The sequence below is a fragment of the Gavia stellata genome, chromosome 6 (assembly GCF_030936135.1).
Source record: "Gavia stellata isolate bGavSte3 chromosome 6, bGavSte3.hap2, whole genome shotgun sequence".
NCBI lineage: Eukaryota > Metazoa > Chordata > Aves > Gaviiformes > Gaviidae > Gavia > Gavia stellata.
The window spans coordinates 28121891-28148601 of NC_082599.1; the positions used below are offsets into that span (position 1 = coordinate 28121891).

The following is a 26711-nucleotide window of genomic DNA, read 5'->3' on the forward strand; positions in this document are numbered from 1 at the left end:
GTTGGACTTGATGATCTTGCAGGTCTTTTCCAACCTTAGTGATTCTGTGAAGTATCTATTCTTGTTCTTCTGCAGCAGTATGTATGGAGTCTTACTTAGATCTACTAAAACAAGTACATTCAGGGCTTGAGATACCAAATCTAGTCTCATCTGAAATTCATTTTAGACTACTGATGTCTCTGGGTGGCATTTACTGGGGCTGGTGACTTTGATGCAATGAGTTATTAATCCCTGCCTGGCCTCACCAGCACCGCCAGCTTCAGCACAAGCATTCAGGAGAGGACTGCTTTTGCCTCTAACACTGCTGTTCCACAAGCAGTTCAAGGCACTATAAAACTCCTCTGATACAGACTGATGGGTTCCCCATGCCACAAAGCCATTCCTCCCTTCGCCTGGGTACAACCATCCTGAGGAGCTACAGAGTAAGCTAGTCTGGGTTTAAAACAAACTAAGCTGTAAGAAGGAGGTGGCTTTAGTTTTAATGAGTTTCCTGTTCCAGATCATCATGTGGCTGCACCAGCACTCTTGCTGGCATACGGGAGAGGGGGCAGAGAGGATTGCCATTTTTTTTCAGCTACATTGCCAAAGTGTTTAGTGGACAACAGCACAAACCTGCCCAATAACAGAGCTAGCCATGACTAAGGGTGCACTTGGACACAAGCTTTCTGACGCGGCCTGTGTTCTGTTGTGATTGCTTGTGTTTGCCAGGTTAAATTCTCTAAGTTTTGACAAATCAGTCAAGTTTTTGTAGGCAATGAATCCAAACTGGACATACAAAAGGACATGAACACAAGGAGCGGGGTGGAGGGGTGGAGAGAGACAGAAACAGAGACCACAGAAGAGTAAAAACAAAACAAAATTAAACCCTTCTGTGGCTTTTTTGTGGAGGTAAATGGACTTCGTGAATGAACCAATGAAACTGTGTAGCTTGTGATTAAGTAACTGCCTGTTTCAATGCAGCATAGAGCTCTAACCAGCTCCTGTTCAGGTGTATTCCTTACAAATATTAACCAAGTATTTAATCTAAGAAAACAGAAATAATTCATAATATGACCCAAGACATTAATGTCATTTAAAAATGGAAAAATGCAGCAAATTCTGCTCAGCCACCAAGAGCAGGTATTCAGGGCAGAAAAAAAATTCTAAAAAATGCTAACTTTAGTAAACTAGTTCATCATTCTTTCTTGTTTTATGTTTTATATTTACTAGTCCAAGTAAAAGTCAGTAGCTGCCCTCCATTCCTGTACAGCCTCAGGGATGCACACTGTTTACCACATCCATGTTTTCAGTTGTAAATGTTGACCTGATCAACACCATAATGCCATTTACTAGGAGTTTACACAATGGCATCAGCTTCAGTAAAACACCTAAAAAATTAGCAATTCAATTTAAAGGGAAAACAAACTCCCCATTAAATCCTATTCAGACCTGCAACTTCTCTCCAGGCCAAAACATACATACATCTACTCGCATGCAGGCTTCCTCTTTGTAATGTTAACAGAACAATTTAAAGGACTGGATGCTTAAAAATGGAGATGGAATTTAAAAATTGTGGAGGAGGGGGATGGAGCCTATTTGGTGGTTTTTGAAGCATCTTCAGTTTACACTTGCACTGCTGTAAATAAGAAACAGAGGAACACTGCCTGCTGCACTGGAAATACCGGGACAAATGGGTAGTGTAAAAGCTTTCTCCCGAGAAGTAGGCTGCAGAATCTGAAGAAACACCACATGGTGCTCTGCCTTATATGGCATTCATTACATTTTTGTTTCAGTACTGTGTGTAATGGCTATCTCAAAGTACTCCAAGACCTTTCATACTACCCCATACCTAGTCTCTTTCAACTAAAAGTAGAAGGCAGTATGTTAATCCTTTAAATTATTTGCACCATACAGCCTATTAGATTCAACAGAAGATGTTTCTAATCCTGCTGCAGTCTAACATTAAACCTAACTTTATTTCTACATATTTACATATCTATGTGAGGACAGTAATGTAGAAAGCAGAACTGTAGAGTTTGTAGTATACACTCACAAAAGCAGCTTTTTCTGACATTATTTGTGGCAATGTTCTTCTGAACTAGCAAGGGAAAGCTTGCTTTAGTAGTTCATTTTTATGCGGGGCTCCCACTGCCTGTATTTCTTCACTATTATTGTGCTGCAATTAATTCCCATCACCAGATTAACAATGACATCTGGGAAAGTTGCTGAATCAAACACAGAAGAGCAAAAGCACAGCTCCAAACTGTAAGCTCTGTATCATGAAGCAGATGAAAATAAGTTTGTTTTTACACCAGGCAGAACATCAGGAATCACAAACTAATCCTCAATGAACAATACTTACACCTGCTGAAGTGAGAAAAGATCCACAAGAACCACATGCTCAAAAACTCAAGACAGTTTCTTCCCTTAGTTAGAAATGAAAAATGAAGACATAATATCACACAATAAGGAAGAATTTTTTTAAAAGTATGAAAGTTTCCAGGAACAATGAAATGATGTTTTGATTTGAAATATTCATAATTGGCTTTTAATGTGTGTATATATAAAAAAAAGCATACCTTGTAGAGACCAAAGAAGCCTAAGTCCCTTAATACAGTCAGGGCACTAACGCGTGGACCAGTAGTAATTTCTCCAGCCACCTGTAATCGAATCTTGACAATTTCCAGTGGATTGGTAAAGATCACTTGAGAACCTCCAGCCTGAAATTAAAAGTGGAAGGCAGTACATTAACCCACTATATTATTTGCAGCGTATGTCATGTTACATTCAAGAGGAGACATTTTTTATCCTGCTGCAGTCAGTTAAGCTATTAGCAGACAAAAGTTTTAGTATTAGCTAATAAACTGCAGCTCACAAGGTAAGAAACGTACACACACCCCCCCCAACACACACCCCGAGATGAGCGGTCAGGGAAAACAGAGAAAGCAGGTCAGCCGCTGCAGGACACTGCAGTACATCAGACAGACACTAGCTCAATTCTTGCTGCAAGAATACATTCACCAACACCAATTTAAGCAATACTGACAAGCCAAGAACACTGTAAAGCAAGTAATGAAGTGAAAGCAAGAATTAGTAACTAAAGACACTGCGATGTGCATGCCAGTACTTAGAAAGTGAAAACATACTATTGAAGAGTAGAAGTCTGGCAGAAGCTTTTTCAATTTTGGCACGAGTTCATAAAACAAAGAACACATGGATTCCAAAGAACAGAACTGCAGATACCTTTTGTGATTTTAAAACCCCACTGAACTACCAATTTCAGTGCCATTAAATGCTGTTTGATTCAAGAGTCTGAGCTCCACATAATTATTTGTGCACCAGGTAATAAAGAAGGTCTACAGACCAAAGGATTCCATTAATCAAGACCTGCTAAATGTTTTTAACATGTCAGTCTCCGTTTGTTGGGAAGATATCACTCAACTGATTTTGAAAGTTAGTTTTAAGACACAACAGTGACAAGCATTTTAGATAGTTCTAGTAACGTTCATCTCATTCACAATATGTACTGCAGGGCATAACCTTTCTACTGCACTGAAAGATCCCGAGGTAAAAATTTGAAACAAGAAAAAAAAAGGCAACATGAAGGTTACTTAAGTGTATTCAAAAAATACTCATTCAAACTCCATCTAGCCCAAATTCAACAAAGTGTCATTCTAACTTCTGTTAATTTCTTAATTATGTGGCCCAACAGCTATGCCCTCCTCTAGGTTCTGAAATCACACAAACTATGCAAAGGGCAACCCTCACCCTCCCCACAACAAAACAAGAACTATTTTTTTCTAGAAGGTAATGACTAAAATTAAATAAGCTGCATTTAAAAGAACTTGCATCTAGCCATGTCTAGTATGTAAACACTATGTGCACATCTTTGTAAAATTATCCAATTGTTAAAAGCATTAATCATAGCTCAGATTAACTATCATTCAAAATAAAAAATATGCACAGTAATATGGTTTAAATAATGTGCTGAAGAAACGGCAAATCGCACGAACAACTATTCTTGTCTACCACTTAGACTGAGCATACACAGTGTGGTTACAAATTAAAGTCTTTACATAACCCCCAAAATATCCCAAATGTTTCCTATTTTGACCAGAAAAAGCATGCTCTTGTGTAACTCAACTGGTTTTGACTTTCAAATTGGCATAATTTAATTTAACTGCTTTTACCAAACCAGAATCCTGGTACATATGAAACTGCTATTCTTGTTGCCATCAGGAATTAGACTGATAAATTATTTGGCACATATGCTGACTTCAGTTTGCACTTAAACTGAAACATATTAAGTCAGTAAGCATGCAAAACAAAAATTGAGACAGTTTCTTTTACTTGTCTACTCCTCTTGCAAAGCCTCAAAATAAAAAAAAATCCTGGAAAGGTCTTTATGGTGAATTACGAATTCCTATGTAATAAACATTTTGGTTTATGTATTACAAATATTAAGCATTCCTACATGCCATCACACTTATTTTCTTCTTAAAAGGATAAAATCCCAATTGCAGGTGATAATGTTCATTTGCAAGTTTGCTATACCACAGAAACCCTCTAAAACACACTACTTAAAAACTCATACCAACTGATCACAAATAAACTGCTTTCTCTCAGTGATACTCTTGCAGTTCATTGTGCTATGACTCCATGGGAAGTGTTCCTTTAATTTTCACTATGGGAAAATCATATTAAAATTTAAAAGACGACAACAAAATTAAGTTTAATTTATTATTATTAATGCACCAAAACACTGAGCAATTTAAAAATCTATAAAAATGTTTATAAGCAAATGCCATATTTAAAGAAAGGAAATAGAAACATGTATCTGATTTTAAAGGAGAATAAAGGCAAATAATTTCTGAATTCAAACGAAGGGGAAGTACTTCAGGTGCTAGCACATATAAATGTTTATGTTTGCATGTCCAACTTGGCTGCGTCGACACTTGCAGTATTATATGTTTGTGGCTCTGGGTAAATCACACAAGACTTCCTCTGCTTCAGTTTGCTATTTGAAAAATGGGGATGCTATTATTTACCCATCTCATACAATCAAGCTTGCTGCATTCAAATTTTTAAAACGCTGAGACCTGCATGCATCAGGCATTGCGAAAAAGACTATCAGCTTTGCTGCCCACAAAGGAGGTCTGAAGAAAGACATTAGACATTTCCAATGAAATCTTTCCACAAAACTGTCTAGGCACTAGCCCAGAACTCCCTGAACAACCTTTGTCATCCTCTAAATTTGATCAAAGATACACTCTAAAAATCAAATGGTGAATAACGGAAAGCAATGAGCCAGACAATACCTGACAGAGGGTCTTGGTAGGAGGGTTTCTACCACCTGCCTGCTTTGTGATGGAGGGGAAGGCTGGTGTTATCAACCAGTGCAGAGGCAGTTCTAGCGGTAACAAGTACAGTTGCCTAGCAGGGAGCTTTTATCACCCTGTTATTTAACCATCTATGCTGGTAACTGCAGCTCCTTACTCTCAAAATGAGGGGGAAGCAAACTGGAGATGGCTACTATACTCTCTAATGAAATGATTTCTTGCTTGTCTAGTACTGGTAACTCCTATTGTGTTATTCATCATCATAGTATGCAAGCGTCTCATAAATATTAAATGGTATTTCTTCCTCCCATTGCTCCTGTGAGGAAAGTACAATAACTCTAGTTTTACAAGAGAGGATTTGAGGTAAAGAGGTTAATTGTATGCCCAGTGCGTGTGTCCCCCTAACTCAAACACACACAACTTGTTAAGAGTGTCCATATATCCTGATATCCAAATCAGTAGCTTTAATCACAATAGCATGGCTTCTGCCTTCTTTCTGAGTTTTTACATAGTGAATGCAATGGAAAAAATCTCATTAATCTATTTTTTCCAGTCTCTTCAAGGTGCTTGTATAAACTGTTATGGAAAAAACAGACAAAACATTATCAGCACATCATATCACCCTGCTCATTCATCCTGTTTGGCCAAAAGTTGAAGAACACCGCCGCCTTGTTTCCTAACTGTTGCAGTTGAAAGTGTATCTCATTTTAAAATATGCTCCCAAAGGTCAGAATTTGAAAACTATTTTTTGGGCCACATTAAACACAGTTTAAGCTCAGGTTGCTCAACCTTAATGATTTGTCCACTAAGTGTCACAAAAAATCAACTTTAACAACTGTTTAATATAGATAATCCCCAGTAACACCAATTTTTCTATACTGAAGTTACAAACCCGAATACCCTCAACTCTGAATTCCTTATCACCTCTTCCAATCATTTTTTAAAGAAACAAATAATCTGACTGTAAAAGCAAATCTATTACTTTTCAGTTATTATAATGCGATTAAAATAAAAACTGCAATTTTGAGTTATTTATAGGAGTAGATACCTAGAAGTACTGCATAGCTCATTGTCTGCAAGGGCACAAAGGGCCAATATTATTCTGAAAGAATTTAACATTTCACCTAATCACAAGCACATATGGTCTTGTTTGATGTAAAGCAAGAAAATAAAAGGTAAATACCTCCGTCATCCAAGAACTCCTCATACATACACAGCTAGAAAAATCTGCATGCCTATAAAATTTTCAGTGTGCTTTAACACACGAAGAGCTAGCTATGCGTCCACACACATATGACTTTTTAAAAACAAGCTGGGTTTTTTTCATTTTTGCAGTTCTTCAAACTCTGCACTTGGTATGATATCACCCAATACCTCTCGATGGCAGTATAGCCTTGTACAGTAATACAGTACTGTCTATCACATGCCGCCTTCTACTTTCCTACTTTACTGAACAGAGGGAGAAGTAGAAATAGTTGAGGTATTATTTTTTTGTCCATGGGGAAATAAAACCCACTCTGTAGTGAAAAAAAATTCATTTAATAACAACTGCTTAACAACAATCCAGTTTAAGAAGTCAGAATGTTTTCTACTTCTTCACATGTTCAAATCACCTTGCAATAAACTTTACTGGAAAATAAACAGATTTTCACCCCCCTCATTACACTAAGACAAGAAATTCCTGTTCTTTTTAATGTAACTGCATTTTGTGCCCTTACGAGATTAGATAAGAAATGAGCACACCAGACCCACCTCTCCTAGGGCATTCACATCCCCATTTGAAAGCTTTGGTGTAGGTTCTGAAGAGAATACAGCTTGCAATTCAGGAAGAAAATTCTGTGTTTTCCATCTCAGAAGAAAGTACTAGATTGTTTTCCTTTCATTGCTACTGACCATCAACTGTTCTTGTGCCTCTAATTAACCTTATTACCTGCTTCAAATAATAGCCTTTTTCCTGTTCTCAGCTCTGAGCATTTAGGGTCAGCCTAGATCTTTCTTCTGTATCCCATACAACTTGTCACGTATCACCTTTTAAGGTTTCATGGATGAAGAAAGGACTACTATTAGAGTGTTAATATTTCCCAACAACATCACCCAGGGATAGCAACTATGGCAATTAATGGCAACCATTAAAATACATAAACAACATATTATATAATTATCCAAAATCAACCTCTGCAAAAGAAATAATCTACAGTGTCTTGGTTACTCATTCAATTTACAAAAAGACAAGCAGGTGCAAGTTCCAAAATTTTTAGTCAACTGTTTATCACATTCAGTCATATTGAATATTGTACACTGTCCCAGGCCCTTACTCCTTGCCAGTTCCAGATGCAGCTTGTTTTCCTGTTTGCTAGCATCCATTAATCCTAATTAAAGTCAAGGTTCCTAAAATGCTGAGCATTGTACAGACACAAAATAAAGACTGTTCCTTGTCATAAAAAAAAAATCTAAATTAAAAATGCACTGAAGGTGTGCAAGAATGACAGAATTACCATCCTCATTGTACAATAAAGAGCAACTAAGGCATAGAACTGTTAAATTATTTACCACAAAATCACATACTAACTCTATGACAGACCAAGACTTAGAAGACAAATATACTGAGTGCCACTGCAGTGCTTCAAACTACCTCTAAAAGTCTGGATGTTTGTATGGCAAAAGATGCCAAGAGCATCAGATTAATTGTGCTGAGTTGCAGCAGAGGTGATTTCACCATGGACTTGCCTGTTACCAGAAAACACACCGAGTAACAGACATCTGTCCGAAGTGACTGTTTTTCTTATAGATTTCAAAGGTGACAACCTTAATTATGTGGTGCTGTATGTCAAGGGTAAAGCATACTGAGTTCTCAAAAGCTTGGTTCTGTGTTACCTTTTTTCCCGATAAAGCCAGGCTTCAGAAATCCAGACAAGCCACCTCATGCTATTTTGTGTCCTCTCATCTGTGGTTCTATCTATACAGGATGCTGATAATGCTCTTTAGCAATGGGAGATCATATAGTAAATACCTTTCCTCCAGATCACGAGGAGATTTCCTGAGCCCTCAATCATCTGCTTTTCACTACCCTGACCAGGCTAGCACAGAAACAGCTTTCATGCTGCTCAGGCAGAACTGTGTTTTTCTCCAGCTAATCCTTCTTGTCTTCAGAGGACAGACTTCTCTTGGTCTGGCTACAGTTTTGCTTTGGGCAGCTCAAACAGTGAACACTGCTAGAATTGCAGAGTCTTGTTAATATCCAAATGTACATAAAATGTAAAGCAAGCTCCTTCAAATGCTCACATAAAACTGCTCAGAAATAGAATTGCAGTTAGTTTGAACAGAAGTACATTCCTGCTACTGCTTCAGAAAGATTCCAAGACTCGGATACAAGTTGTGACGATTTCTCTACAATAGTTTATTAATGACCTGGCTAAACAGAAACAAACAGGAGTATGGTTTATTTATAAGCACTGACCAAGTCTGCAGTGGGAAAAAAAATAAAACTGTGGATTTTATATTTTCCACGTTATAGGTAATTCAGTTCTCAAAAGCCTAGCCAAAAAATCAAAGTGGAGCCTACTTGATTGGCATTATAAAAGCAATTAAGTTAGAGACCTGTCAAAGATGTTAACATTTGGCTCTGTCTGCTCTACTTGTCTATTTTGACTAGTTGTAGAATCATTTAATGATTTACAGACCTTTCAAGTCTTAAGGCACAGTAGCTGTATTAAAACTGTGACCCATTATTTCTTGGTCACATAATAAATTACTGTGACATCATAAATATCTTCCTTTTGCTCACTGAAAGCTAGATTTTCATTCCTGATTTGAGTTTGAGGCTTTGTTTTTGAGTTATTTTTTTTAAAACTGCACTGGTAAACACTAAAATATTTTACTGCCTGTAAAAGAAGTAGTAATAGGAGAAAGGGATGTGTAATAAAATATAATTGTCAATACAATTACATGTTTTAAGCTGTAATGTATGTTCATATAAAATTTTGCAGTCATTATTTCTAATACAATAGTAAAAAAATTAATACATTTCAAATGGGAAGAATATTAAGTATGTTTGTTGGAAAAAATTGGGCTTTTTAATTCAGAGTTGTTCTGTTCTGCAATCAGCAACATATCAACCTTAACCTGTACATCCCTCCTTGTTTTACGGTTTGAAAAAAATTTCTCTCTCTTTTGTGGGTTTTTTTAGGGGAGAAGGGAAATGAAAAGGAAGAGGAGAAGGGAAGCAAAAGGGGAAAGCACTTCTAATTTGTTATGGGAAAATACCTTTGGAAAAAAATTAAAATTAAATTAACTAATCCAAAAGGAAAATTTAAAATAGAGTGAAATCATGTTCTGCTAACTCCTTACTGTTTTCAGGAAAGGCCAATTTAAACAGGTATGACTGGGTGAAAATTTCAGCAAACTGTTTTTTAAAACATCCAAACCTGCAAGGAAATGTGGGGTGAGGTCAAAGAAAAGCAGGAACTCTGCACCAGGAACTTCTCCACCCTTTGGTACAACCTTTTGGAAGGACTATCATGTTACTGTATGTTGCCCTCCCAAACTTAATTGTAAGGCTTAAATCTAAGATTAGCTGCAAATTAATCATAGACAATTAAAACAGAGCAGTGTTGAAACACAACAGGTTTGCAAATGTAAAGTTAAATTGAAGTCCAGATCTAGCTGGGGTTTTTTGTACCAAAAGTTTACAATTAGTTTAAATTATTTTCAGTATGCTGAAAATAACTACAATTACAGTGGTTCAGAGTAGAAAACCATACTTTTAAAATACCTAATTAATTATAGTATATTCTGTTACATTATATTAATTACATTAAATATACTTTAAATTTAATTAATTAATTTAACAACATAAATTTTACGTAAAAATAGCTTTAAATTTAATCAAGAAAAAAAGAATGTATTAGGAGCTCCTGGATCTTAAAACAAGAAATGTGAATGCTGGGCTTTTACACATGCAGGTAGAACTCCCCTTGAAAGTAATGGAAGTTACATTCCCTGACTACAGGGAGAATAGACCTCTGAGAATAAATCTGTTAAGAGTTCATGATATATGCCATTTGCTTTCAAAGCTAATATGAGCAGTCATCAAGATCATCATTACTTAACTATCTCAATAAACTATACCAAAACTTTTCTGTGTGATAGCAGTTGCTCAGGTTTTTTTCAGATATACATGCAGAGATTTTTTTTCCCAGCATACATAATGCTCAGTTTCATTTTACCCTTACTCATAGCTCAGCCTTCCTTGCCAAATAGGATAGAATTTTATCAGATTCAGGTTTCTGAATAATGAAAGCAAGAATCACACCTTCAGTCTCCTTTAGCCTACAACTTAGAAATGTCTGAATTTTTGCAAGTAAGATATCTAAGTAGTGTGGGAATTGCAGTCCATCCACCCTCTACCTCTACTGCAATGCAACAGAGAAAATGCAGCTCAGATGTGGACTTATCTTTATTACTCTCTGAAACATAAAATAAATGTTGTAAGTAGCTTAAAACTATTTGCACTGGATCGGTTATTTGGCACAATTCAGCTGGAATTTCACATCATATTCCTTTATAAAAATTAATTCTGGACAGGATTTTGCACTTTCTAGATGAACTCCATCTTAACCGTATCTAATTTTTATGTTCCATAGCAGAGTTGAGGTTGTCCAAGCAGGTCCAATATGTTTTAACTTTATTACGATTACTATAAAGTCTCTAGAAATATGCCTAGAATTGTCTTGACAACTTAAATAAAAGCAGATCTGTATGGGGTCTGTAATTGTACTGTGCTACATGATTTAAACTGGCTAATAGTGAGCACACACTGAGCAGCAGGGAAGGAAAAGACTGTGTGTGCTCCGAAAGAGGAGGGAGAGCAGAAGCAAGGGTTAATAAAGCAAAATGTTTTTCCCTTTTCTTGCTGAACATTAAGCCTCCGATTTACCTATATAATTGTATTACTATATGCAGACAAGGCAACATCTACAGCTATTTGGTTTTAGTCATGCTATAATACTTCTTCTGTTTTTCTTAATATTTTATATTTTATGATCACTCTTCATTTTGCACCTTTGCATCTCTTTCCCGGTTACTTCCAGACACATAATGTAAATTTTTCAATTAAATGTGGAACTGCGTTTTTTGGAGAACTAAGCAAAACTACTGTCTCCCCACAAGCCTAGTGTTAAAAGCAACACCTCAAAACCCAAAAAATATTTATGCCACTTTTACAAATAGAGTTTTCAACTGGTTAATATAACTCAAAAATAAGAATAATGACTCGTGCTGTATTAAAAATACCAGGTTACTTTTAACAAAAGCTTTTAAGTGAATTAAGTTTAAAAGAAGCAGGCAGCTCAACTCGGTATGACTAGTGATTATTTTTTATTTCAAATATAAAATCAGTTGAAAGACCATGGAAAAAAGCTTACAGAAACTTCAAGATTATTTCCACTGTAAACAAAAGATTTCAAGTTGTACTTACAGCTTACCCAAGATGATCCTTTTTTCAAAGAAACCCTGAAGATAACTTACAGCATTAGCAGAAATCAAACCTAGCATATTTGTGCACTTTTTCATTCAAGGAGGTCAAGACAGATTTGTGGTTTAGATGCTCAGCAGATCTTAGCTCTACAGTATCATTATACTATGTCTTGGAACTGAAGCTTTTTACGAGTCTAATAATGATAAGGGCTATATAGGATTCGCATGAGTGATGAGAGTCTTAAATGCACAGCAGAGACCAGAGTTCATGGTGGGTGTCAGGCATTGTGCAAATCTGGAAGTTACATATATTTTTATGGGTAACAAATACCATAGTCACTAGGAAAATTTCTTACAAACAAAGGAGATGGAAATTTTGAGTTAGTAATGTACATAACAACCCTCTTTAAGATTCTCCATAAAAATATAAAGGTTATATTTTTAATTATATTCTTGGGGGTCTCAAAAAAAAAAAATCTCAACCAACCTATCAGTTTCATCTTCACATAATAAAAAGCTATGAAACAGGCTGTTAACTGAACTAAGTGCCACGAGGTCATGAAGTAAAAGATCTTTCTATTTTCTTCTTTTCGTCTTCTTTTTTTTTTTTTCAGGAGAGAAAACAGTTTACAAAACAGCAAAAGACTTGTTCGATGAAACAATCAGCTTTAGATACAAGTGCAAAGTCAGCCATGTGTACTAATTCTCAGTAATTATGATGCAAAGCAAACTCCTTGGGGACTTAAAAGTCTATGCCTTGCAATGGTTGGGCAAACAGCGGAGTGGAGCTACTCAGGTGATACTGACCCCTTCAAAGCCCTTTGTGTTACTGAACAACCCAAACCATCCAAGTATCTGCTTGGTCCTCCCCTTCTTAGGTATTAATGCTATACTGTATTCACGGGGCTGGTATTTAAAGCATTAAAATCTAGCATGCATCCCACCACACAGCCTTTGCATAAGCAATGAATACACTCCAAGGAAACAGAAGCACAGAAGAAGGAAAATTTAACATCTGTGTTTGTAACACAATCACAGCTGAGAATTAGATGTGGAGAGTGGAAAGGTGATAGGGCAGGTGTCATTTATAAAATTCATCTTAGTTGGCTGCCCCTTTTTAGACTCTAACACATCATGCACTCCTGTCTTCTTGCCTCCCACATAAGCGATTACTGCACTGTGAAATGAGGTAAAAATCCATGACTGAAAATTTTCAAAAGCATTCAACACTGTCCTCACTGTTTCCACAGTGAAATTGCAGGTTTCACGTTGGCTTAAACGGCAACAAAAAATTAGGCCAATACAATGCTGAAACTATAGGAAGAAGCCTGTCTTCGGCATCTCGTATTTTATGCATATATTTATATAATGAGAGAAAAATTCACCCCAAAAAACTAGGCACCACTTGTAATAAGAGTCTCTGTTGCTAGTCTGAATTGGGTTTAAAATTACAAAAAAACCCCAAAGACCACCTGCAGAAAAGACAAGTTCCAACCTATCTACCTGGCACTAGACTATGCCCTTAATTGGAGCACTCCAGTTAAAAGAAAACTCGGGGCATTCTGCCACCACACATCTACTGCTACAACTTTATACAGCATCTCATTGTTAATATATATTTCAAATACCAAACAGGACAAGCCAACATTTACAGCACGTTTAAAATACGTCTCAAGTTACCTATCTTTTAAAGCAGATCCTTAGTTTATAATGAACTACTGACAAAAAGCTTGCTGCGGCATTCTCATGAATGACAGGTCTCTGTAAAGAGTGCTTTTTGTACTGCATTAAAAAATTCACAGCAGTCTGTAAAAATAAAAACTCTAGATCAAATGACATTTTAAATGAAAATTTTGCTGAATTCTCTATAGCTGCTATGTTCATAAGACATTTTATTAGTGTAAGGGGCAAATACTTTTTACTCTGCAAGCACTTTATTGCATTTTTCCTTCATTTACAGCATGCTTTTTAGTTAGGGCTTTAGAGACCCACATTCTTCTCTCCCCCTGCTTCTTTTTGTCTCCCCTGAACGCTCCTAAAGTTACAGAACAAGGGGATCCTACCCGGCAGTCTACAACAGGTCAGTGATCAAACAGAAGGAGCAGTGAGACAGCAGCCAAATCCTGCCCCATCTCCTGAGAATTACAGAAAGCCAGGGCTTCTCAGCGTGCAATGCAACCCAGCCACTGCACCCTGAGGCTCAGATAATCATAGTACGCTCTCTGCAAGCACACACGGCACAAATCTCCGCACCTACTGAGGTTAAGACACAAGCATTTGGTTTTAAGTTGCTGCTCACTGTAGTTTTGCACACAGGTAGAAGCTGCTTGAAAATGTGACCTCATCTGTCTTATGACAGCAGAAACAAAGATAGATTGAAAATATACCAACATTGCTCTGCCCCAGTGATCAAAGCCGGTTTAAATAAACAGTGTTCTTTATCTGTAAAGTGCACTGGGCTTTGAAGAACTATTCATTTTACCTGAAGTATTTACATTTGCTTGAACAAAATCAATACACCAGATAAAGTAAGCTGTAATACGAACAGACAGAACTAGACCAAACCGTGAAGTATTATCATTTACCCAGTAATATGCCAGTTGTTCATTAAGATACTACTTTGTGCAAGCAAAACACTCTTAGAAACTTAGTGGGTTTTAAATACAGCCTACATTCAGGAATGCATTATGTACTGAGTTAACATTACACAGCCTACGTCTGCTAAGAACTCAAAGAAGCATGAGTAGTTTTTGCCATTTCAAAAAGCCAGTATCACTGCAAAAAGGGAAAATTAGTGGGCGCAATAACACATCAGGAAAGAAGTGACATGGCAGAGTGGGTGCCACAAAGTAGTAACTAATTATTAACTTCTGGAAAGGTTAGCATGAATCCTCTTTAGGCCATAAGCTACAGCCAACATGAATAAAGACACATTCTTTATTAAGGAAACAAACTCTAAGCTGTGAGAATTATACAGCACAGTTAAAAGGCACGATGCACAGAAACATTTACCCTTTCATCAAGAATGGCTGGCCTGTCTAGGAAAGAATTGAGATGCTCTAGTAGAGTCTGCTCTTGAACCGGATCTGTGGTTAAACAGAAGCCTTAGTCCACCTAGTTACTCTTAAGACGCTGCACTTTCATGAATCTCATATGAAGGAAATTAAAGATACTTACACAGCCACCAGCAAGAATTTCTGCAGCCAGTGGGACAGAGCCATCTTTAGACATAAACTTATCTCTCACAAAATCATTAACCTTAAAAAACAAACAGTTATGAAAGCTGATAAATTAAAAGGTTGGAGAAAACAGTCATCAGCTGTGCAACTGAAAATGCAAATACATCCATGAAGCTGCCAAGCTAACAGATATCAAACAAATCTTAGATTTTATATGAAATATTGTAAAGCTGACTATGTTTTTCCTTGCAGCAAATATTTGCAGCATAATTCAATTATTTATTATTGAAAAAAGATAACAAACACAAATTAAATAAAATCATTATCTGAAAATTAATGATAAAATAATTTAGGATTTTAGAAATGCTTGCTACATTTACAAATTTAAATATAATTTCAAATTAGTATCAGAATGTTCAATAGTTAAGTTTTAACACAACAGTAATTCAATTAATAGCATTAATTACCTTTCTTTTTTAAAAATGCGTATTACTAATTTTGGTGAATACTAGCTTATTGGTGAATAACCAATCCATCAAGATTGGGTTATAATAAGAAATTCTTCAGTGCGTTAAAATCATTCAAGAAATAACAAAATCACAGAAGTAAAACATTTAGGAAAAAAAATGCATGCAAACAAGTTCCTTTCTTACCAACCCTTCACTACATGCTCATATTATCTCCTGTTGCGCTAGAGTTAAACATACAGGAACCATGTGGAGGTACAAAAACAAAAGGCCTCCAAGTCCAATAAATTACTCATTTTTGCTAAGAACTGAAACCAAAGGCCTGCACTATTTACAAACAAGCAGATTAGCTGAACAAGTTGAATAAGTTTGTTACATTTTGGAGCAAGTCCAAAAATAAGTTTTCAGTAAGTCTTAAAATGTACATATACATGTATCTGCATGTGACTTGTACGCCACTTATAATGTTCACAAGTCAGATATAAACAGTTGCTTTGTGCTTTTTGTAATTAAGTTTGTACCAAGCAAAAATGATGAAATACACTCTACCATGTTGCTGACATATTAAGAATAAAAATCCTTAATGGATTAATTGTAATTAGATGGACTTTACAATGTGGAGAAATGTGAAAACAACCCATTTGCAAACTTACAGTAAGTTTTATGGCCTTCTCTGGTGCTACTCCTAATAGCTGCGGTAACAGACCTGTAACATGGAAATAGAGAAGTCAATGCATCAAGTTAACTCGGTATTAACTAAAAAAATCAACAAATATATGTAGATATCACCACCTAGAAATGGGCAATTTTTACAGCAATTTTGTGTTATTATATTTAATGAGTACTTAAACATTCCATTTTGAGAACAAACTTTGTGCTACCACTTCAAGTGCTACCACTGCTATACGTATTTGTTTCTTTAGCTTTTTTAAATCCATGCTATTAGCTCACTTTACACTTAAACACTAATACAGATTTGCCAACTATGTTTCAGTACTCTGTCCTAAACTAACATTCATTTTCTGCATCTTCACACAAAAATTAAGACTTTCTAATTAATTTTCTGAGATACACGTTGCATCAAAAATCATGAGCGCAGTACCTTTTTCTGGCAAAAACAATGGCATTAGATGGCAGGACCCAAGGGGAGAGGAATCAAAATAGTGCAAAACATTCAAACATGTATGACTGCATTCTTGAGCTCTTTGCCCAGCTAACTCACCGGTTCTTAAAAAAAAAGGAAGTTTTGCTGCATTCTTCCCAGGTATGGAATTTCCTATTTTATCTTGGTAGAAGCGATGCGCTACAGAACTGGAAGTGGGAATCTGACTGCCAGCTTCGCTTGCTTGAAGTGAACCGTCGATATTTTGTAAACTTTTGGATGACACAACCTAAAAATACGCAAAGCTTACCAACTAAGGCTGGGGCTAGAATGGTGTTGCGAGCGTTCATCAGCATAATGCAACTAGGACACCATTCAGAAATAAGAGAAAATCACCCCGGCTAGAGTTCCTGGTGCAGACCCCCTTTGCTTTAGGAGCTCAGGCAGCACCTTTGGGTACTTTCTACAAAGCCTGACATTTTCACCTCTCCATAGTTGTTATTTTTGGGAAAAAAGACAACAATTAAGGTTCCACCTCTAAGAGCTAACTTGCCAAAAAGCATTTTCCCAAAGAGCTAAACTTCAGAGTAGAGTAACAAAGAGAAAAGTGTACATGCACTGTGTATTCTTCCATCCTGCTACCATCCATCAGCTTTACTGGTTACTACTAATGCTCTTAATAAGGAAATTGGGAGAATAGCACCATTTGACTTGTCGTAGCAGGAAGGCCAGCCATCTTTATATACTAATGCCTTTAAAATTTTGCACCTGTATTAGCATTTTTGTTTTTCAAGTGTCAAAAAGAGTAATTAATTGCATATACAGCTGATGTACATATATACACCTAACATTCACCCAAGACAACTATGTTGAATTATGATCATATGGCTGAATATTCAAACAAAAGAATACAGTAACAATAAGTTCATATACAGTTGCTCAAAAAAAAGATTCTGCAGAGTAAGTTAAATTTCAAAATTTGAATTTCTTGAACAGTTTTAGTTGCACAGGTGACTTGAATCCAGACTTCAATAAAAAAACATTAAGACAGTCAGAATTGTGTACTTAAATATTACATTTTCTGCAGCACTATGAAGAAAACACAAGGATACACAATGAATAGGATTTTTTCAGTTTTAGCCTTATACAGATAAAATTATCTTTCTGTCATGATATTCGTATCTTGCTATAGGACATGTGTGGCTTTGTATAGACATTATGGCTAATGAATTGGTATCTTCAGAGATTAAAAAACTATTCCATTTACAAGAACACTATCTGATCCTAAACCTAATCCAGTAGAATTAGAGCAGGTCTGTAAGCACATATGTAATTCCAATTGTAATTCCAATTCCAATGTAATTTTAAAATCACATATACATATATTACTGCACCTAAGCTATATATACCATGACTTTGAAGTTATATCATATCAAATAAATTACAGAAAAAGACATTCTAAAATATCAAAATATAAAATTATAAAAACAGTCCAGCTGGAGATCTGTATGAACCTCCAGTTTTGGAAGCAACATAAGCAGGACAAATCAAATTAATTTTCACTAGTCTGATCTGAAGATGGCCTTTTTACCATTTTTCATTTTTCAGCTCCTAAGACTTTGCATTTGTAAAGGCACTTGTAAAATCGCAGGAAAAACATGTTTATATTGGCACAAGTTATTTTTTTCCCATCTGGTCCATTCCTTTTGCACTCAAAACTGAATGGGACTGTTACAACTCAAAACTTTCCATAAAACATCAGTAAGAAGAGAAAGATTAAATAGAATAGGTAGAAGTTACCAAAAAAAAAAAACCCCACCAAAAAAAACCCCCAAAACCCCAACTGAACAATCAAAAACCCAGAGCATTTTTCTCTTTTTCTCTCTCTACTTCACACACAATTTTACAGCACAAAAGTGCTTTGTAAGTTTAATTACAGATAATGCTGTGTATTTCTACTGCAAGATAGCATACAGTATTCTAAAAAGGTAGCATTAATTTCAATACTACATTTTATAGCCTTGCCAGATACCAGCTAGGCCTACTGTCTCCAGCAGCTTAGGAAGGTAGAGGGACTCTTCATTTGCTCTCATACTTATGTAATAAAGCTATCTGTTAAGTGGTATCTGTGCATTCTATACGTTATGACTATCAAATCTACATTATCTTTTCTTTATCCTTTTGATGGGAGACCTGAAACATTGTTGAAAGATTTCTGAACATGGTAAAGATGATAAGTTTTGGAAGAAAGAAAGCACATGAAGGGACACATATGAAAATGTCATTTTTCTGTTGGGGTTATCCTGACACGCTGGGAATTTCTCTGTATTACTATGCATTAGCAGATCAGCAATACCACATATGCACAGATGTAGGACAGGCTTAGAAATGTCTGACAGTCTTAAAAACGTATGCCTCTTATAACATCAGAGAATAACATTTTGCACATAGGCAGCCTGCTAGTATAGTATACAGCAAACATGTTATTCAATCAATTTTTATATATCCAAGGTTCATTAGTAGCAACTACCACATACCACTTCAGATTTCACACACTACTGCAGCAGGACTCTATGGAAGGTGAAGGTATGTTCAAGAGAGAGCACCGAGAGCTACATTCAGAGTTTGAGACATCACACAAGTTACTTTCTGAAAGCAGTCTAAATACATGGTGACTATACATGCAATAGCTCATCCAGCCCAGCTGCAGTGATGGCACCGAGTAAAAAAATCTTATTTGGACAAAGTATTTTTTTCAGATGTCTAACAGTGAAACTTCAGTTTCACACTGTGTAACGGACGTACTTTTCCCTTCATATTAGAAAAACTCACTGACCAAAGGAGTTGTTGCTCAGTCCAGGTAAAATATTTGAAACTATTTGGACATCTGATAGAAAGGTGGTAACAGAATACCGTCAAATTTTTCTACTACATGATTCACACAATAAATGGAAAATTTATCACCAGTTGCCATTCAAGCACAGATCCCTCAGACTGGAAGTGGGGTATTTCTTGAAGATTTTGTGCTTTGACAGAACTTTGGGGTAGGAATAGGCTTGTACTTTCATTCTACCAAAATGGTACTTCATTGCATACTTCTGGAGGAAAGCTTCTGTCATGGTCTTGTATCATTAGCATGGGAATCCACCAGTAATAATGAATTTGGATGATTAAAATCTAAGATTAGAAGGCATCTGAAGTCACTGCAGTGCTAGAAGCACCATCGGAAGAAATAACACTAACAAGTTCCTTAACAGTTAATGATCACAGATAAGAGTCTTCCACAGCATTTCCTGTCTATTTCATCCTCTAGGAGAAATGGCATTAACAGCATGGCTACTGAACATTTTCATGAGCTATGTTTTATCTCTGGTACTTAAATTTCCCATGGAATTTCTATCAAGTATAGGTGAAATAATCTTTATTACATGCACTGCTTAAGACTGTGAAGCATTCTGTGGCTCACTAGGTGGACTTCTGATTAAAATGATATTAAGAAATGTAGGTGACATAATCAGTTGGAAGAGATATTAACAAATCACAGCTCCCAAAATGTTCTTGTATTTGCATATGTATAAATACCCGTGAGATTCTAAATATGTTTTTCAGGTATAAATGTAGACACAACAGTAAATCATAGGTATATGAGATGAGTATTCTTTTCAGCCATGCTGAGAAAGAGACACATGAAAAATTTATCTCAGATGTACAGTCTTAAAAAAAATTGGATCTAACAACACAGCATTCAAATAATGCATATTATAAAGATTCTACAGAGGTTTAGATCATATTTGTTTGGGTTTTTTTCTTTAATCAAAGTATCTTCACAGTGGAAACACTGATTATTCTTAGAACCAAATTCACATTAAACAAAATTTAGTGCTCTCTTCATATCCACAAGATGGTGTAATTTATCCTTATCTGAGATGGTGGTTTAGAACATGGTGGTTTTGCCCTTTTCAAGTTTGGAATAAAATAATGATACAAAAAAGAAAAATCAGTTTACTTCACGAGCTGGAAATATGTGCCTTGCATTAAAAATATCATCTGAAATGGCTGAGTTCAGAGTAGCGTTTATGATTCCGGCTTGCTTTCTTGCAGTGCAGCACAACAAAGAGACCACTGCTCCAAACGTTTCTACTACAATTTTTTAAAAATGTTTTGCATCACTATTCAGCTAAGCAGAATTCTACCAATGACTACTCCCTCCTCCAGTGGGGGAAAATCCCCACATTTACTTAACCCTGAACCCACCACAGTGTAAGAAAGAATACGAGTTACCAATAAGCAGCAAAAAGTAATGTACTCTGTAGTCTTACCTAGTGTAGTATTTAAGACTAGAACGAGATGATTCTTGCTATAACTTTACTGCATTAAACTGGGTGACTATACTTATCTAGAAAATGTTACTTTCAAATTTTCTTGCCCTATCAAGCTTAACCAGAAACCTTAACTCTGCACGCAGTTGCTCAACTTTCTCCAACACGATCTCCTTAGAAATCCAGCAACAGTCCGAATTAGCAGAACTGCACAGAGGAAGCTCCACATTTTTAATGAGTTTTCTCTGTTTGACTCTTTAAAAAGAGAAGTTAAAACAGGGTGCCCTTTAAGTAGAGAATCTGTAGAAACACAGGTCTCAATTTGCCTCTGAAGCGATGGTGTTCTTTGCCATCACACAATTTCTACTATGTAATACAGAAATGAGATTATTGCCCTGGGTTTAGAAATTCAGCTCCACCAAACTGTCTTGAGATTTCACTATTCAGTACTCTTTGGAAGACTGAAAAGTAGTAAAGGGGATGGGGAACGGAAAGACAAGCTATACTGATGAAGGTTCCTAAAGCTCCCCAAATTTGGCAATGAAAAAAGCACTCCAAAAACACAACAAGCAAATGGAGTTAAGAATATGCATTTATGACATTTCTGAGGTTTGTTTTTCCAGATGCTTCAGAGTTTCAATGAGACAGAAGCAGATAATAGTGGAATTCTGCATATATTTTTTTATTTGTATTATATAAATAATATATAAATATAATACTATATATATTATATTTTTTATTTTAGATTGGGTATTAGGAAAAATTTCTTCACCGAAAGGGTTCTCAAGCATTGGAACAGGCTGCCCAGGGAAGTGGTTGTGTTACCATCCCTAGAGGTACTTAAAAGATGTGATGCTTAGGGACATGGTTTAGTGGTGGACTTGGCAGTGCTAGGTTAACGGTTGGACTTGATGATCTTAAAGGTCTTTTCCAACCTAAACAATTCTATGATTCTGTGATTCTTTCAGGATCCTGGAAGAAGCTGATATACATTTGCAGGAAATATATTTTGTTCTTTAGCCAATAACTGGGACTTTTTATGATTCTGATTGCTATAAATCCTTACAAAATAGAAACCATGTCAATACTCCTTATTAAATTACTGGGCCTACTCAAAAAATTGCGTCAAACTCAGTCAATAATAACAGATCCTTCCCATCTCCAGTTGTGCTGAAATAATTACAAAGTCTGTATTTTGCAGGGGAGCTACTTAGCCAACCCACAGCAACTCAGGTCATATGTTAAGGAGCGCACATGTATCACACCACTTACTTTTAATGTTGCTTCATCACATATTGTCTTATAAACTGTTAAGGTTTTTTTCGGGTGTGTATAGCTTTGCCAGATCAGAACAATATTTTACTGAAATCCCCCATTCTTCATTCCTGACTCAACTGCTTCTAGCAATTACTTTCTGTCATTATGTATTCTTATTTTCAAAAGTTAAAAAAAGTTTCTGAGCAAGCTGGCTAAAAATGAAGTAAGTAACACAAGTTCAAATCCTCCCCAATGAATATGGCAGAGGGGGATAAGAGATTTCAATAATTGGGATACCAGAAATATAATTTGCTTTATCCCTGTGACAGAGAAGAACTGCAGTCTCATGCAGTTCATGATTCTTTATGACTACTACTGTGTTACCTGAACTTACACCATTAATGCCATAACTGGGACAAGGACAAAATTAAAAAAGCGCCACCATCTAACTGCACTATCTAACTTACCTAAGATACCCAAACTGAGGTTGATTTATATCCTGAACAGAGTAAATGAGCTTTTGGAGCTTTCTCCATTGACTACAAAGGGAGCTTGGAACACCTAACTTCACAGCTTGGGTGTATTGGTTATGTATATAAAGCTAAGTGGGTTGAAACCCAGCTAATCTCTCTGGCCAGCTCAACAGTTCACAAGCTAAAATGAGGTATACATAAAACTTGATAAAGATGACTATTCCCAATGATTAGTGAAGCACATGCAACTGGTTCAGAGGAACCTTTTGGTCACAAAGGGTATCACAAAAGGAGATCTGGTTAATAACAAGGTACCATATTTTCTCTATGTTTTAATGTTTTTAAATAGAAAGAAAACAGATAAGAAAGAACACTGAAACAAAAAAAAACAAAAACGGATGATCTAACTTCTACCAAACAGGACAAAATATTCTTGGTACTAAGGACTGCTGAGGAAATGAAAACTTGACTAATAGTGTATTTTTGCTGTAGGAAACTGCTATTGCTGCCCTACTGCAGATGAGGAAGGAAAGAACAGAAAGGCCCTACAGAAATGTTCTCATTACAATGAGGTTTTAATTATCAAGAAGTTTGCAAACCCTTCACCTATAGCAGAATAGAAGCAAAAGCACAAACCAGGCAAAATTGAAGTCTTAACAAAATAGGCTTAAAAATCCAGAGTTCCACTGAACTCTTATTAGCATCTCATCATTAGTGTATACCACCTTTTAAACTTACCTCTATAAAGCCCAAAGAAGCCTTCGTAACGTAGCACTTTCTTGAAGCAATCAAAACTGTTTTTATACATAAGTTCTCCCACAAAAGAGCCTGTAGAGCGCTGGTTTTGCATTCGAGTTTTTACCAAATCAATCGGGTAGACTGCAGTGGCTCCAACAGCTGCAAATAAAAATACAGTTATGAGAAAACATGATTTTGCATTTGCAGTGTTTGACTGCAACTGTCATCTTCCACTTTTATATCTCAAATATCAGTTGTATCTTTCTTCTCCACAATATATTCTGGATACATTAAACTACCTCCCACAGCTTTAACCAAAAGCACTTCCTGGCCCTACCTCATTATTAATCTGATTCTTCTGAAACTGGTTTGGTGACAAATCAGGTAGCAACACCACCTGCAAACTCCAATGGCTCATAAATTCCAAAACTCTCATAGACCAGATGACCTCTTCCCCTTCCATCCTATAGTCATCCCACCCCTTAGACATGGCTTCAAGGGAAAGACTGAGAAGCCTTCCACGCTTAAATGAAAGGCAGAAGGGGAAGAAGGGCAGAAGAAAAGAAGAAAAAACCTAAACAGTGAAGATGAATATTCTTTTGCTCAGCCATGACTAACCTCCAGCAACTGAACCAAGGGCAAACCTGTACGCTGATTCTGCAATCTGGATGAGAACAGGTCGAGACACATCGCCTGGAGCTTTCTGTCAAGGCAGGATTTAAAACAAAAGGAAAGACAAGAAAAATAATGAAGAACATCATATTTCATGAGAGAACATCTCATGATCAGACAGATATAAGCATAAAGATACCTGGAGGAAATCCCACAATACACTGAGGATTTTGTTTTCAATCATTATTTCTTTTCCACTGATTTCTAAGTGCCATATAATGTAGCCTCTTCAGATTGGAATAGCAAAGAAAAGAAAGGCTGGTACTACAACAAAATTATACAACTCCAGAATCAATGGTCCAAATGTGCATATGAGGGCACACATATTGCATCTTAAGTAATTAATTTTCTACAGCTAAAAGCAACTCCGGTTTGGAATTTCTTTATACTCTCGCCAAAACCAGGTATACCTATTACTTTTCAGGCTATCAAAACAAGTATGCAAGCATTGTTCATACATATTAGCTAAAGGAAAATAAGGTTTCGTAAAGGAGTCCCACACTTCCATTTTTCTCACAGTCTATGAGTGCTAGATTCAACCAAATGAAAAATAAATTTCAGAAGTGCTCCAGATTTAAAATTGCTATCTAATGAAGGAAAATAATTAGGAAAACAGAAGTTCCGCAGTGGCGTTAAGTCTTCTATACTTACTAACGCTTTTTGTAATACTTTTTTTTTAGGATATGACAAGTAAAATGACAAAATAAAAATATGGATATATTTTTTCATGAAAATATGTTAAGGTTTTAGCTAACATTCCAATGTAGCTGGAGTTGGCCAGAAAATAAATTGAAGGTATCAACGTAGATGAAAGTCTTTACAGTCTCAGCATCAAGCAGCTAACATTAAAAAAGAACTGTATGGAAAAATGAAAAGAAAGATAGAACACATATGCAGAAGAAATGGTAAAATTTAAGCATGTTCGTATGTCCTAGCCTCTTAAAATCATACAAGCACAGACAGTGGCCCCAAAGAAAAAAATGTAGAAGCTGCTACTTTCACCATCTCATTTCTGGCTATATTTTACTGCCACCTATTGTGACTTAAGTTACTTGATTTTCCGTCCAATGCAAATGCTTTTAGCTCCTTTAGGAGTCTTCTAGGAATAGATGGTGAGCTCTTGGGTGCCAACTCATTTGAATTCATCCCAGCATAGTTAATATTTAGTCACTGCTCAAACAAACAGTAAACCGCCACCCTAGATACTGTCTTGGAGTGGTGATGGGGGTGTTCACATGTAGGGGAAGGAAGAGAAGAAGAAAAAGAAGCAAAGGAGACACACGTGTACACACACACACAAGCCTGGCTTATGGCCTGGTAAGTCCTAAAAATGTAGGCTGCATCAACTCATTGTGGTCAAACTGGCGTCTCTGCATAGACCCAGAGCAGGAAAAAAAAACCCAACAAAAAAACCCCTTAGTCTCACAAGACACAAAGTTAAGACTGCCTTAAAATAGAGACAGAGAAAGAGAAACAGAAACGGAGGGTTAGTTTTAAACGTATCTGTATAGAAACTTGTGTCAATAAAAATATAAGATATGCTAAAACAATATGAAAGCTAAAAAATCAACAGGTTTGGCATTTAAAGAACACTCCTATTTCTTTTTGCCTCAAACACAAGAAAAGTTAATTTTCTGTTATACCATCAAAAGTCAATATCCTTTAGTTTTTGGAAATGCAGAGAATATTAATGCTTCTACTGAAACTCTGATAGTAGACTAAACATAATCTCTCCTATTTTGATATTCAGCAGAGCATAAGGCAAAGCAGAGAATACTCTGAACCCAGAAATGTGCATCTGTGTTCAGAACCAGAGCTGCCATTTAATAGGCTAGATGCTGAATTTACCATCCGTATTCGAAGCAGGAAGTTTTCTTTCCTCATTAAAAAGAAAAGAGAGCAACAGAACCACTAAACATGAACACCTTACTTAGGTATACACCTAATATTTACTGAATGGCTGGATGACACTCACACACATTTTATCTTTCCAAAGTCAATTACATTTAATTTGTCAAAATGCAGCCCAGGAGAAAGGGGCACAGAGAAGAGATGGAGAGGACAGACACAGGTTAAAAATAAATTCTAACAAGAAGCTACTCCTCACAGATATGACAGAACACAAGAGAAAAGCAACTTAGCTGACAACACAGAAGGAGGTTGGCTATCTATTTACATGCCCCTGGAAACAAATAGCATCACACTGGCTTCTGTTCTTACCTGTCTCTGAGCCTCAGCCAGGTTGTAGGGCAACGTCCCTTCCTCCAGAGGAGCAATTCTTTCAATATCAGCTAATGTCATGCGCCTGAGGAAATTAATTCAGCTTAGCGTTTGCTTAGAGACGGGTTTTCAGATCGCAAGAAGTTACCTGCACGTGACCACTACACTACACTATCCTGTTCCCCAACACCACCTCCCACTCCTTCTAAGAAGGAGAGAGGAGGAAAGGAAAGAGAGGATAGATAATTCTCCACTTACCCCCGTGGCTCATATAGATCTGCTAACTGAAACAAGATGTCAACTTCCATGGGTGTAACCTGACCAAATTTCTGAGCTGCCAGAACAAACTCCTCTGCAACAGAACAAAAATACAGAAAAGAAAAACTAATCAAACCAGAACAAATAACCCAGAGCACCCCAAAGTTGCTTTGTATTTTAACATTAAGTAGAAGATGCTGGTGGGTAAAGAAGGGGAATAAAAGTGACCCACCA

At 36.4% G+C, this 26711-nt stretch overlaps 1 protein-coding gene across 1 annotated transcript in view; it reads right to left on the bottom strand.

The window, feature by feature from the left end:
- The window catches only part of SLC25A13 (solute carrier family 25 member 13), a 77926-nt gene that overhangs the window by 15507 nt on the left and 35708 nt on the right, over positions 1–26711 (bottom strand). Inside the window, exons 7-13 of the mRNA XM_059818384.1 lie at positions 26478–26571; positions 26220–26304; positions 23946–24030; positions 23328–23486; positions 16092–16144; positions 14970–15050; positions 2559–2699 (exon numbers count right to left, since the gene is read on the bottom strand). Of these exons, the coding sequence (XP_059674367.1) occupies positions 2559–2699; positions 14970–15050; positions 16092–16144; positions 23328–23486; positions 23946–24030; positions 26220–26304; positions 26478–26571 (698 nt within the window). The remainder of the gene's footprint in view (positions 1–2558; positions 2700–14969; positions 15051–16091; positions 16145–23327; positions 23487–23945; positions 24031–26219; positions 26305–26477; positions 26572–26711) is intronic.